Genomic DNA, 14,727 nt, shown 5'->3' with positions numbered 1-14,727 from the left:
AATCTTTCCTGATCGTTTGTAATGTAACTAAACAGTAGTCATAACAATTTATTGAGATCTGTTGCAGAAGGTAATATGTAGCATATTCAATCACTTATTATTCAGCATGATTTCACAATTATGCATTAGTTATAAACTAAGTTTATAAAGTGATGTGGGAAAGACATCTGCTCAGCAGCAGACATTGACAATTTTTAGTTATTTAATTCTTTAGTTTTATGTTCCTTGGATCATTAGCATGATAAATCATAATAATGTGGAATGAGTCAGTTTACATTCACATCAGAAATTAATTTGTGAACATGCTGAACATTATAAGGTTGTTTTCATGGTGTACAGATGTGAGTTCATGCAGCTTTACTGTATGGTTAATGATGATAGCATCCTCTTGGGTAAAATATTCCAGAGGTAAAATAGTCCCCCATTCGGATCTCCGGGCGGGGACTACTCAGGAGCACGTCGTTATCAGGAGAAAAAAAAAACTGGCGTTCTACGGATCGGAGCGTGGAATTTCAGATCCCTTAATCGGGCAGGTAGGTTAGAAAATTTAAAAAGGGAAATGGATAGGAACAAGACTTTTGGTCAGGCGAATACAGGGTTATAAATACAAAATCAAATAGGGGTAATGCAGGAGTAGGTTTAATAATGAATAAAAAAATAGGAATGCGGGTAAGCTACTACAAACAGCATAGTGAACGCATTATTGTGGCCAAGATAGACACGAAGCCCACGCCTGCTACAGTAGTAAAAGTTCATATGCCAACTGGCTCTGCAGATGACGAAGAAATTGAAGAAATGCATGATGAAATAAAAGAAATTATTCAGATAGTGAAGGGAGATGAAAATTTAATAGTCATGGGTGACTGGAATTCGGTAGTAGGAAAAGGGAGAGAAGGAAACGTAGTAGGCGAATATGGATTGGGGCTAAGAAATGAAAGAGGAAGCCGCCTGGTAGAATTTTGCACAGAGCACAACTTAATCATAGCTGACACTTGGTTCAAGAAACATAAAAGAAGGTTGTATACATGGAAGAAGCCTGGAGATACTGACAGATTTCAGATAGATTATATAATGGTAAGACAGAGATTTAGGAACCAGGTTTTAAATTGTAAGACATTTTCAGGGGCAGATGTGGACTCTGACCACAATCTATTGGTTATGAACTGTTGATTAAAACTGAAGAAACTGCAAAAAGGTGGGAATTTAAAGAGATGGGACATGGATAAACTGAAAGAACCAGAGGTTGTACAGAGTTTCAGGGAGAGCATAAGGGAACAATTAACAGGAATGGGGGAAAGAATTGCAGTAGAAGAAGAATGGGTAGCTTTGAGGGGTGAAATAGTGAAGGCAGCAGATTATCAAGTAGGTAAAAAGACAAGGGCTAGTAGAAACCCTTGGGTAACAGAGGAAATACTGAATTTAATTGATGAAAGGAGAAAATATAAAAATGCAGTAAATGAAGCAGGTAAAAAGGAATACAAACGTCTCAAAAATGAGATCGACAGGAAGTGCAAAATGGCTAAGCAGGGATGGCTAGAGGGTAAATGTAAAGACGTAGAGCTTATCTCATTAGGGGTAAGATAGATACTGCCTACAGGAAAATTAAAGAGACCTTTGGAGAAAAGAGAACCACTCGTATGAATATCAAGTGCTCAGATGGAAACCCAGTTCTAAGCAAAGAAGTAAAGCAGAAAGGTGGAAGGAGTATATAGAGGTCCATACAAGGGTGATGTACTTGAGGACAATATTATGGAAATGGAAGAGGATATAGATGAAGATGAAATGGGAGATATGATACTGTGTGAAGAGTTCGACAGAACACTGAAAGACCTGAGTCAAAACATGGCCCTGGGAGTAGACAACATTCTATTAGAACTACTGATGGCCTTGGGAGAGCCAGTCCTCACAAAACTCTACCATCTGGTGAGCAAGATGTATGAGACAGGCGAAATACCCTCAGACTTCAAGAAGAATATAATAATTCCAATCCCAAAGAAAGCAGGTGTTGACAGATGTGAAAATTACCGAACTATCAGTTTAATAAGCCACGGCTGCAAAATACTAATGCGAATTCTTTACAGACGAATGGAAAAACTAGTAGAAGCCAACCATGGGGAAGATCAGTTTGGATTCCATAGAAATACTGCAACACGTGAGGCAATACTGACCATATGGCTTATATTAGAAGCTAGATTAAGGAAAGGCAAACCTACGTTTCTAGCATTTGTAGACTTGGAGAAAACTTTTGACAATGTTGACTGGAATACTCTCTTTCAAATTCTGAAGGTGGCAGGGGTAAAATATAGGGAGCGAAAGGCTATTTACAATTTGTATAGAAACCAAATGGCAGTTATAAGAGTTTAGGGGCATGAAAGGGAAGCAGTGGTTGGGAAGGGAGTGAGATAGGGTTGTAGCCTCTCCCCGATGTTATTCAATCTGTATATTGAGCAAGCAGTGAAGGAAACAAAACAAAAATTCGGAGTAGGTATTAAAATCCATGGAGAAGAAATAAAAACTTTGAGGTTCGCCGATGACATTGTAATTCTGTCAGAGACAGAAAAGGACTTGGAAGAGCAGTTGAATGGAATGGATAGTGTCTTGAAGGGAGGATATAAGATGAACATCAACAAAAGCAAAACGAGGATAATGGAATGTAGTCGAATTAAGTCAGGTGATGTTGAGGGTATTAGATTAGGAAATGAGACACTTAAAGTAGTAAAGGAGTTTTGCTATTTGGGGAGCAAAATAACTGATGGTGGTCAAAGTAGAAAGGATATAAAATGTAGACTGGCAATGGCAAGGAAAGCATTTCTGAAGAAGAGAAATTTGTTAACAACAAGTATTGATTTAAGTGTCAGGAAGTCGTTTCTGAAAGTACTTGTATGGATTGTAGCCATTTATGGAAGTGAAAAATGGACGATAAATAGTTTAGACAAGAAGAGAATAGAAGCTTTCAAAATGTGGTGCTACAGAAGAATGCTGAAGAATAGTTGGTTACATCACATAACTAATGAGGAGGTGTTGAATAGGATTGGGGAGAAGAGAAGTTTGTGGCACAACTTGACTAGAAGATGGGATCGGTTGGTAGGACATGTCCTGAGGCATCAAGGGATCACCAATTTAGTATTGGAGGGCAGCATGGAGGGTAAAAATCGTAGAGGGAGACCAAGAGATGAATACACCAAGCAGATTCAGAAGGATGTAGGTTGCAGAAGGTACTGGGAGATGAAGAAGCTTGCACAGGATAGAGTAGCATGGAGAGCTGCATCAAACCAGTCTCAGGACTGAAGACCACAACAACAACAACAACAACAACAGATGTGAGTTAGTAATTCCTACCCAACACCTTCAACACATTGCAATAATAAAAATTCTTATACAGAATAAAAAGAATTGTCACGATGGAACTTTTTCAGTTTGTTTTCAAATTTTACTTAGTGGCTCATCAGACATTTTGTATCACTGGGTAAATTATCAAAAAATTTAGTTACAGCATTGTGCACCTCTTTTTATGCTAAAGACAGTCTTATGTGGAGTAATGGGTATAATTTTTCCTTCTTGTTTTTCAACTATGAGCATCATTGTTTCTTTTGAGAGCAGTGGATTACTAACAACAAACTTCATGAGACAGTACATGTACTGTGAAGCAATAGTCAGAATGCACACCTCCTTAAACAGATGTCTGCAAAATGCACATGAGTGAGCACTACATATTATCCTTACAGCAATGAAGAAGTTATTTCTCAAAGATGAGTTATCCCAGAACATCATTCTGTATGACATTTTTGAATGAAAATATGCAAAATATGTCATATTACTGATTTGTCTTTGCATTGATTCTAAGTGCGAATGTGGCTTGATTTTTCTAGTTTACATTCTCATCAATATAGACATGTAAGAATTTTGAAGTTTCCACTCCTTTCATTATTTTCTCTCCATGTGTTGTACTTATCTTTGGGTGTTATCCCTAGATGTGCAGATCTTAAGATGTTGTATCTTTTTTACTAAAACTTGATGGTATTTGCCACTATCATAGCTCCAATGTAAGAAAAATACATTACTGAAATGTAGGCTAATTTGAAACACAATTCTGTGAACCATTAACTTTTGTAACTTAACATAATACAGTAACTTAACATATGGCACCAATAATACAGTCTCACAGTAGTATTTGGTTTTCTTTATAAGTGCTTTTATCCTTGTCTCACATTGTTTGTTACCGTCTCCTCTGATTTACTGCATGGTCAGTATGTAAAATCAAACATTTTAAAGTGACACATTTTATTTGTTAATAGATTTCATATTGAGTTTAAGGTCATACTATAGCTTGATATGAGGCATACATATTAATGTCAAATGTTGCTTCTCCAGTTTGCCTAAACACTGGGATGTTTTTGCAAATAACAATACAAATTAATGAACACTTAGACAAAGTGCATATTTTTTCCCCCCTGACCTGCCACTCCAATCATTACTTTTGTTTTCATCACACTGTCTCTTTCTAGTTTGGCATTGACAAATTTAAGAGCACTTCAGCTATATGGAGAGATGGATTTAAGCTCCGGGCTGCATTTTTAATCAGACGACTAATTCATCTATTGACCTTTTGAATGTCTTGCTCTGTACATTGATAGATAAATTAACATATTTTAGCTTGTGAATACTTACTCTTCGTCTTCCAGATTGGGACAACAACTTTGACCTCAACCATAAATATCACAGCAGCTATGATTATAGCAGCAAGACTTGATTTTGGTATAAAGTAGAAATAATCAGTAAAGAAAAGAAGAGATAAAATCACCAAAAGTCCTGTAAAGAAAAAAACTGTGAAGTATTGTCATTTTCATTTCATATTTATAAGTTAGTATTGGAGTATACAACAAATTCACACATCCGATATAGTTACAAATCACTATTTTTTAGTATTAAGTTACAGCAATGATAAATAGAAGATTGTTAGCAACATCTTTTAATTTCCAACAACAATTTTTTCCATTTGTCTAGAATCTTCCATTCTTACACTTGCAAAAATAGTGCTGGACAATATCACATAAGTGCACATGATTAGTTTGTCAATTAAAAACAAAATAAGTAGGCCTACAGAAATGGAAAGCTAAGATATTATTCAGTTACAGTTTGGATTCATTTACATTGTATCTTGAATGAGATAAGCAAACGCACTCGTTGTTTTACTTTGTGGAAATTTTATCATCATCAGCTATCCACCAATCACTGCCACATGATGGTTTCATGTTTTACTTTGTGGAAATTTTATCATCATCAGCTATCCAGCAATCACTGCCACATGATGGTTTCATCCAAATATTTCCATGCATTATTAGCTGTTAGCATCCATGTTGCTCCTCTGTTTTAGCTAATCACCTACCCACCAGTAGGTCATCTTCTCATTCTTATTTTTTGAATCCAACAGAGAGATTCCGTGTACCATGTATCACGTTCTTGGCTACATGTCTTGAAGACTTAATTATCATCATATTGGGGTGATCCACTTCAATTTCTTCTCCCATTCATTTGCTTATTTCTTTTACTGGCCTATCCAGTTATTATCTTCAGCTTCACTAAATACAAGAACTCATTAACTAGCTCTATATATCCATTGTTAAAGTCTCCAACATTCTTTTTAATGTGTTGGTTATACATTACCTCACCCTTATTATAGCTTCAGTTCTCCCATTTGTTGAAGAAGATTATCAACACTAGAGACAAACAATACAGTGTTAGCAAGAAACTGAAGTTGGTCACAGTATGTTTCAATTAATCCACAGTCATTCTTAATTTTCACAGCTTAGAGATATGAAAAGTTATTGTAGAGCTATTGACAGTACATCAACATCTACATAGATACTCATCAAGCCACTGTATGGTGCAAGGCAAGGGTACCCTGTACCACTACTAGTCATTTCCTTTCCTGTACCACTTGCAAATAGAGCGAGGGAAAAATGACTGTCTATATGCCTTCATATGAGCCCTAATATCTCGAATCTTATCTTCACGGTCCTTATATGCAATGTATGTTAGTGGCAGTAGAAGTGTTCAGCAGTCAGCTTCAAATGCTGGTTCTCTAAATTTTCTCGATAGTGTTTCTTGAAAAGAATGTCGCCTTCCCTCCAGGGACTCCCGTTTGAGTTCCTGAAGCATCCCTATAACAATTACGTGTTGTTCAAACCTACTGGTAATAAATCTGGCAGCCCGACTCTGAATTGGTTCAATATCTTCTTTCAATCTGACCTGGTATGGATCCCAAACACTTGAGCAGTACTCAAGAATAGGTCGCACCAGTGTCTTATATGTGGTCGCCTTAACAGGTGAACTACTCTTAGTATGAGAAAGAGCTTGCCCCCCTTCTAACACCCATGTACCACAAGTCTCTAGAGGAGCGGAAGGTTCCAAATGATTGGAAAAGAGCACAGGTAGTCCCAGTCTTCAAGAAGGGTCGTCGAGCAGAAGCGCAAAACTGTAGACCTATATCTCTGACATTGATCTGTTGTAGAATTTTAGAACATATTTTTTGCTCGCATATCATGTCATTTCTGGAAACCCAGTATCTACTCTGTAGGAATCAACATGGATTCCGGAAACAGCGATCGTGTGAGACCCAACTTGCTGCATTTGTTCTTGAGACCCAGAAAATATTAGATACAGGCTCCCAGGTAGATGCTATTTTCCTTGACTTCCGGAAGGTGTTCGATACAGTTCCACACTGTCACCTGATAAACAAAGTAAGAGCCTATGGAATATCAGACCAGCTGTGTGGCTGGATTGAAGAGTGTTTAGCAAACAGAACACAGCATGTTGTTATCAATGGAGGGACGTCTACAGACGTTAAAGTAACCTCTGGCGTGCCACAGGGGAGTGTTATGGGACCATTGCTTTTCACAGTATATATAAATGGCCTAGTAGATAGTGTCGGAATTTCCATGCGGCTTTTCGCGGATGATGCTGTAGTATACAGAGAAGTTGCAGCATTAGAAAATTGCAGTGAAATGCAGGAAGATCTGCAGCGGATAGGCACTTGGTGCAGGGAGTGGCAACTGACCCTTAACATAGACAATTGCGAATACATAGAAAGAAGGAGCCTTTATTGTATGATTATATGACAGCGGAACAAACACTGGTAGCAGTTACTTCTGTAAAATATCTGGGAGTATGCATGCGGAATGATTTGAAGTGGAATGATCATATAAAATTAATTGTTGGTAAGGCGGGTACCAGGTTGAGATTCACTGGGAGAGTCCTTAGAAAATGTAGTCCATCAACAAAGGAGGTGGCTTACAAAACACTTGTTCGACCTATACTTGAGTGTTGCTCATCAGTGTGGGATCTGTACCAGGTCGGGTTGATGGAGGAGATAGAGAAGATCCAAAGAAGAGTGGCGCATTTCGTCACAGGGTTATTTGATAAGTGTGATAGCATTACGGAGATGTTTAGCAAACTCAAGTGGCAGACTCTGCAAGAGAGGCATTCTGCATCGCGGTGTAGCTTGCTGTCCAGGTTTCGAGAGGGTGCGTTTCTGGATGAGGTATCGAATACACTCCTGGAAATTGAAATAAGAACACCCTGAATTCATTGTCCCAGGAAGGGGAAACTTTATTGACACATTCCTGGGGTCAGATACATCACATGATCACACTGACAGAACCACAGGCACATAGACACAGGCAACAGAGCATGCACAATGTCGACACTAGTACAGTGTATATCCACCTTTCGCAGAAATGCAGGCTGCTATTCTCCCATGGAGACGATCGTAGAGATGCTGGATGTAGTCCTGTGGAACGGCTTGCCATGCCATTTCCACCTGGCGCCTCAGTTGGACCAGCGTTCGTGCTGGACGTGCAGACCGCATGAGACGACCCTTCATCCAGTCCCAAACATGCTCAATGGGGGACAGATCCGGAGATCTTGCTGGCCAGGGTAGTTGACTTACACCTTCTAGAGCACGTTGGGTGGCACGGGATACATGCGGACGTGCATTGTCCTGTTGGAACAGCAAGTTCCCTTGCCGGTCTAGGAATGGTAGAACGATGGGTTCGATGACGGTTTGGATGTACCGTGCACTATTCAGTGTCCCCTCGACGATCACCAGTGGTGTACGGCCAGTGTAGGAGATAGCTCCCCACACCATGATGCCGGGTGTTGGCCCTGTGTGCCTCGGTCGTATGCGGTCCTGATTGTGGCGCTCACCTGCACGGCGCCAAAAACGCAAACGACCATCATTGGCACCAAGGCAGAAGCGACTCTCATCGCTGAAGACGATACGTCTCTATTCGTCCCTCCATTCACGCCTGTCACGACACCACTGGAGGCGGGCTGCACGATGTTGGGGCGTGAGCGGAAGACGGCCTAACGGTGTGCGGGACCGTAGCCCAGCTTCATGGAGACGGTTGCGAATGGTCCTCGCCGATACCCCAGGAGCAACAGTGTCCCTAATTTGCTGGGAAGTGGCGGTGCGGTCCCCTACGGCACTGCGTAGGATCCTACGGTCTTGGCGTGCATCCGTGCGTCGTTGCGGTCCGGTCCCAGGTCGACGGGCACGTGCACCTTCCGCCGACCACTGGCGACAATATCGATGTACTGTGGAGACCCCACACCCCACGTGTTGAGCAATTCGGCGGTACGTCCACCCGGCCTCCCGCATGCCCACTATACGCCCTTGCTCAAAGTCACGTCCACGCTGTCGCGGCATGCTACCAGTGTTAAAGACTGCGATGGAGCTCCGTATGCCACGGCAAACTGGCTGACACTGACGGCGGCGGTGCACAAATGCTGTGCAGCTAGCACCATTCGACGGCCAACACCGCGGTTCCTGGTGTGTCTGCTGTGCCGTGCGTGTGATCATTGCTTGTACAGCCCTCTCGCAGTGTCCGGAGCAAGTATGGTGGGTCTGACACACCGGTGTCAATGTGTTCTTTTTTCCATTTCCAGGAGTGTATATTGCTTCCCCCTACTTATACCTCCCGAGGAGATCACGAATGTAAAATTTGAGAGATTCGAGCGCACACGGAGGCTTTCCGGCAATCGTTCTTCCCGCGAACCATACACGACTGGAACAGGAAAGGGAGGTAATGACAGTGGCACATAAAGTGCCCTCCGCCACACACCGTTGGGTGGCTTGCGGAGTATAAATGTAGATGTAGATGTAGATGTAAAATTCTCCCTAAAAACTAAATTCAACCATTCACCTTCCCTGCCACAGTTCTCACTTGCTCATTCTATTTCATATAGCTTTGCAACATTACACTCAGATATTTTAACGACGTCCACCTGCTTAGCTGTGTGGTAACATGCTTGCTTCCTGTGCAAGTGGGCCCGGGTTCAATTTCCGGCCAGGTTGGAGATTTTTGTCTGCTTGTGCACTGGGTGTTGTGTTGTCCTCATCATCATTTCATCCTCATCACTGGCAAGCAAGTCGCCCAATGTGGCTTCAACTGAAATAAGACTTGCACTCAGTGGCCGAACTCCCCCGCAGGGGGCCTCCCGGCCAACAGTGCCATATGCTCATTTCATTCCAGTTAAACGACTTCGCTGTGTCAAGCAGGACACTAGTAGTACTGCAAGTGAACGTTACAGGTTTGTTCTTTCTACTCATCTGTGTTAACTTTCATTTTTTCACATCTAGAGCTAGCTGCCAGAATGTTTCAGAATCTGCCTCTGTTACAGGATAATCTAATCCCAATATAGAATATTCTCTAATAATTTAGTAAAAATATGTGGATTTCAGTACCAAAAGTCAAGTCATTATTGTAGAGCTTCTCATTGCCTGACTTCTCTTATGATTCTGAATTTCCTTTTATTGTGATGACGTCCTGTGTAAGCTGTCAGAATACCAATACACACTAAATCAATGCCTTTGTTTTCAATGGCTGTGAGTCCCAGTCATGTTAAAATAAAACTAAAAGCTTTCCAAGATGCAATGAATCGTGCAAAGTGATAATATACATCAATGCCCGCACAGTAGATTTACCAGTTGCTGCCCCTGTATCTCCTGCAAGAAAGCTGCGAGCGCTTCCCCTGAGTGTTTCATGTATGATGTGTGCACCGAGTCCGAGAGTTGCCCTGCCATATGACTGACTGTATTGGTGTTTTCTTTTGATTTTTTTGTCAAGTTTCCATTCACAATGGTAGACACGAAGGCTCAATGAATGTTTCTTGTGTTGAACTATGCAAAAACAGAATCTTCTGTGGAATGTCAGCTTGCATTCATACAAAAATTTCCCAGGTGCACGTTCCCTGTGGTACAATGAAACAGAGATCACTAAAGAAATTTAAAGAGACTGAATCCATGTTTGGCAAACAAATGTCTAGAGAAATCAGTGTTTTAATTGAAAATAAATTTGGTGAGGTAGGAGAGGCCTCAGGAAGAAGTCTAAGAAAGTCATTGCACCATGTAGTACTTCACACTGGTGTGGTGGAAGCATCTCCTGATAGCACTGTGCACAAACTCAGCACTGAAACCACACAGAATAACAGTAGTGCATTGAATGACTAACTTAGATACTGTTACTCAATGTTGTTATTGCAACTGGCTGTTACAGTCTGTGTATGATGGGGAGGTTGATCCTGAAATGCTCTTTCTTCTGATTAAGCATGGCAGTATTTGTGAGAGTATGTAAATTCATGGAACAATCAATGCTGGAGGTCTGAAAATTCTCATTAATTACAGCAATGGCCTCTGCATGATGTGAAAACAGGATCATGGTGTGCAACTAGGCAATTAGTTCAAGATGAATTATTGGACCTATCTTTTTCCATGAAACAGTGACTTCTGATAGCTATATGAACAGTAGACTGAATCCTTTTTTTTAATGAACTAACACTTAGTGAAGAGATCTATGGTTATTTCATGCAAAACAATGCAAGACCACACATTGCCATTGTGCCACTACTTTAATACAAAGTGATTTTGATGATAGGACAGTTGATTGGCCTCCCATTGTATACATCTAATTCCATGTAATTTTTATCTTTGGGGTATTTAAATGATAAGGTATAGGCAAGCAACCACCATACACTCAAAGTCAGGGTTCAGCTAGTTGTTTCCCAAATATCGACGGGTGAAATTCGACGAGCGTTTGGTAATGCGTTCAGAAGATGTCAGGCTGCTATTTCCATACAGGGGCATCATTTTGAGCAACTGCTGTAAAGGTAAGCTTAATTTAGTCAGATTGCATCATAATTTACATCCAACTGAGGGGAAGTGCACGCAGCTGTCTTATGGGAGGTGTAGGGAACCAAAATCCAGTAAATCTGCTGTGTGAGCTTCCCCCAGACATCTATGTGAAACACCCATTATAGAAAATATGGCAAAGACACAATAAAAAATAAACAAGTAAAATAAAAATATAAAGAGAATAAATAAATAAGTAAATTATTGAAATGAAAGATAACAAAGTGTAGGAAAGTGAATAGCTATGAAAACTTTGCTATGACTTCTTGGAACATTTACTTGATAGGTGAAGCCAGTGATCCACTAAAACAAAATTACATCTGCTGAACAGGTTTTGATCACAATGTGTGATTTGAATTTAAAGCACAAGCACCTGTGTAAAGTCCTCCAAGTGTTGTCCTGACTCCGCTTGAATTGTTAACAGCACTGCGAGCAAGGGCTCCAGTTCCTGGGAAGCCTTGGACAAAAGAGTTACCAATATTGGAAATACCAATGGCAAGTAATTCTTGCGTGGCATCTATAGGTTTACCATTAGCTGAAAAATAAAACAGACTGATGTAACAGTGCTGTTATATAACTCTTGTAATTAATTATGTCAACACATGTGAACAGTAAGTACTATAGCAGAGATGTTTAAAATTTATTGCTTTAAAAAATATTCAAGAAACGATACTGACTAAGGGGAAAGAAATGTAGAGAAAAAGCATATTGCCAAATGCTTTCAATAATTTTCAACACACTATATCAGAAAACAAGTAACCTCTGCTTCTTAAATTACTGAATATGAAACAAATGCAATTAGTAACATCCGTTGCTGTAAAAAAGAAAGTGTGGGTTGACACTGTGATTAGAGCCCAGAACTTTCATTTGGGAGAAGTGGGGTTCAAATTCCCAACTGGACGCGCAGATTTAGGTTTTTTATATATAAAAACAAAGATGAGGTGACTTACCGAACGAAAGCGCTGGCAGGTTGATAGACACACAAACAAACACAAACATACACACAAAATTCAAGCTTTCGCAACAAACTGTTGCCTCATCAGGAAAGAGGGAAGGAGAGGGGAAGACGAAAGGAAGTGGGTTTTAAGGGAGAGGGTAAGGAGTCATTCCAATCCCGGGAGCAGAAAGACTTACCTTAGGGGGAAAAAAGGACAGGTATACACTCGCACACACGCACATATCCATCCACACAAACAGACACATATGTCATATATGTCTGCTTGTGTCTGTATGTGTGGATGGATATGTGCGTGAGTGCGAGTGTATACCTGTCCTTTTTTCCCCCTAAGGTAAGTCTTTCCGCTCCCGGGATTGGAATGACTCCTTACCCTCTCCCTTAAAACCCACTTCCTTTCGTCATATAATATATGTCTGCTTGTGTCTGTATGTGTGGATGGATATGTGTGTGTGTGCGAGTGTATACCTGTCCTTTTTTCCCCCTAAGGTAAGTCTTTCCGCTCCCGGGATTGGAATGACTCCTTACCCTCTCCCTTAAAACCCACTTCCTTTCGTCTTCCCCTCTCCTTCCCTCTTTCCTGATGAGGCAACAGTTTGTTGCGAAAGCTTGAATTTTGTGTGTATGTTTGTGTTTGTTAGTGTGTCTATCGACCTACCAGCGCTTTCGTTCGGTAAGTCACCTCATCTTTGTTTTTATATATAATTTTTCCCACGTGGAATGTTTCCCTCTATTATATTGATATCATTGATTTAGGTTTTTTGTCGCTTCCTAAATCAATTAAGGCAAATGCCAGGACAGTTCCTTTGAAAAGGACACGAGCCAACCTCCTTCCCTGTCTTTGTTCTGTAGGATCATCTGCTTTGTATCTAATGATAAAAATTCAAGTCTGTGCCTGTCCATTGAGATTAGGTTTTCAATAGTTTCCATGAATCAGTGAAGGTGAGTGCCAGGATGGTTCCTTTGAAAATGATGTAGCTAGTTTCCTTACCCATCCTCACCATATTGGATCATAAGCTCCATATCTAATAATGTCTTTTTAAAAATAATAGCTCACACAACAAAGTCTTTTAATGTAAAGATTTTATTATCTGATATTAAAATGTTGACCACAGTATAGTAATTATTCTTTAACTCAAGTATATTAGAGTGATAATTTTTGAATGACTAGAAGAGGAAAAAATGTTCTTCTTGAGACGGCACACCTGCTTTCATGTACACTGCAAGCTTCAAAGAAATATTTAACTAATATGACTGAATACCAGTAATCATGTGTGTGAACTCATGAATGATGATTATAAAAGACAAATGAGAGTACACTCTCAAGTTGTTGATTGCCTTTCCAAAGATGAATGAGGGATGAACAAATGGAAATTAGTGAGAATAAATATTGTATGGAATAATAGGCAATAGATAATCCCAAGGCAGACATATGTTTGTGAATGTTGGAGTGTGACTGATTTACTGAAAACACACTTTGATAATTTTTCTCAGTCTTCGATTTTTGCTTTATCTTTTCTTTCTTTTGAATCTTTTCGTTTTCTATAAGCTTTTTCTTCAGTTGGTGTCTGTTCCATCTTCATTCTTACTTGCAGTTTTTCCTCTCCATTTTTTAACTTACTGATAACCTTGCCTCTCATTTCTAAATTATTATATACATATTTACCCTGTGATCTAAATCTTCAGAAACCCATTTCTGTCATTTGAAAGATACAAATCATGTAACAAACAGCACACAAAAACTTTTTTGTCAATAGTATAGTGTTGAAGCCCTGGTATGACTTTTTCTCTAAGTTCTGATAACTTATTTTTTACATTTTTCCTCAGATGACTACTTTATCTCAAGGACAATATTATGAGAAGGATAGATTTATACTGACCATATGGAGGAGATACTGAGTAACAGACAAGTACAACAAAACCACTGGTGTACATTCAGGTTTTTGGTGAAAAGGCCTTCTTCTAAAGTAGAAAACACAAATAATTTCAAGCAAGTACAAGTCGCACACACTTGATCACTGTCTCTGGCCACTGAAGCCAGACTGCAATTACCGTCTGGCCTCAGTGGCCAGAGACAGTGGTCATGTGCGTGTGAGTTGTGTTTGTGTGAATGTGTGTGCATTTTCTTCTTTAGAAGAAGGACTTTTGGCTAAAAGCTTAAATGTATAGCAGCCTTTTTGCTGTAACTGTGTTCAACTCAGTGTCTCCTCTATAAGGTGAGTAGTAATCTATCATTTTCATAATATTATCACTATTGCATCCTAAATTTCATTATTTGATTTTTATTTTATCCCAATGGTGTTACATGTTTTCAGGTTCAAGTTGGGGGTTTGAAATGGATCATTCAATAAGGCAGCTTAATTTTCTTCATCCCATGAAACAGCTGGCTCTTGCATTGTGGCATGGAACAATTATTGCATTGTGGCGTGGAACATTATTGCATTGGTACAGAAAACTGGTACCAAACAAAACTAATGGTCGATACCCAAACCAAGCAGAAGAGCCTTAGAAAATCAAACAACATCCACCAAATTTCAATGTTACCACAACACAGTGCAGTAAATGTCTTCCACTGTATATCTTA

At 39.9% G+C, this 14,727-nt stretch overlaps 1 protein-coding gene across 1 annotated transcript in view; it reads right to left on the bottom strand.

The window, feature by feature from the left end:
* The window catches only part of LOC124777999 (sodium-independent sulfate anion transporter-like), a 78,963-nt gene that overhangs the window by 27,259 nt on the left and 36,977 nt on the right, over nucleotides 1-14,727 (bottom strand). Inside the window, exons 7-8 of the mRNA XM_047253572.1 lie at nucleotides 11,562-11,723; nucleotides 4,669-4,809 (exon numbers count right to left, since the gene is read on the bottom strand). Of these exons, the coding sequence (XP_047109528.1) occupies nucleotides 4,669-4,809; nucleotides 11,562-11,723 (303 nt within the window). The remainder of the gene's footprint in view (nucleotides 1-4,668; nucleotides 4,810-11,561; nucleotides 11,724-14,727) is intronic.

Source organism: Schistocerca piceifrons, chromosome 2, assembly GCF_021461385.2.
Source record: "Schistocerca piceifrons isolate TAMUIC-IGC-003096 chromosome 2, iqSchPice1.1, whole genome shotgun sequence".
Taxonomy (NCBI): domain Eukaryota; kingdom Metazoa; phylum Arthropoda; class Insecta; order Orthoptera; family Acrididae; genus Schistocerca; species Schistocerca piceifrons.
Note: the sequence above shows the minus strand (reverse complement) of the source record. Positions and strands in the feature narration are given on the sequence as shown.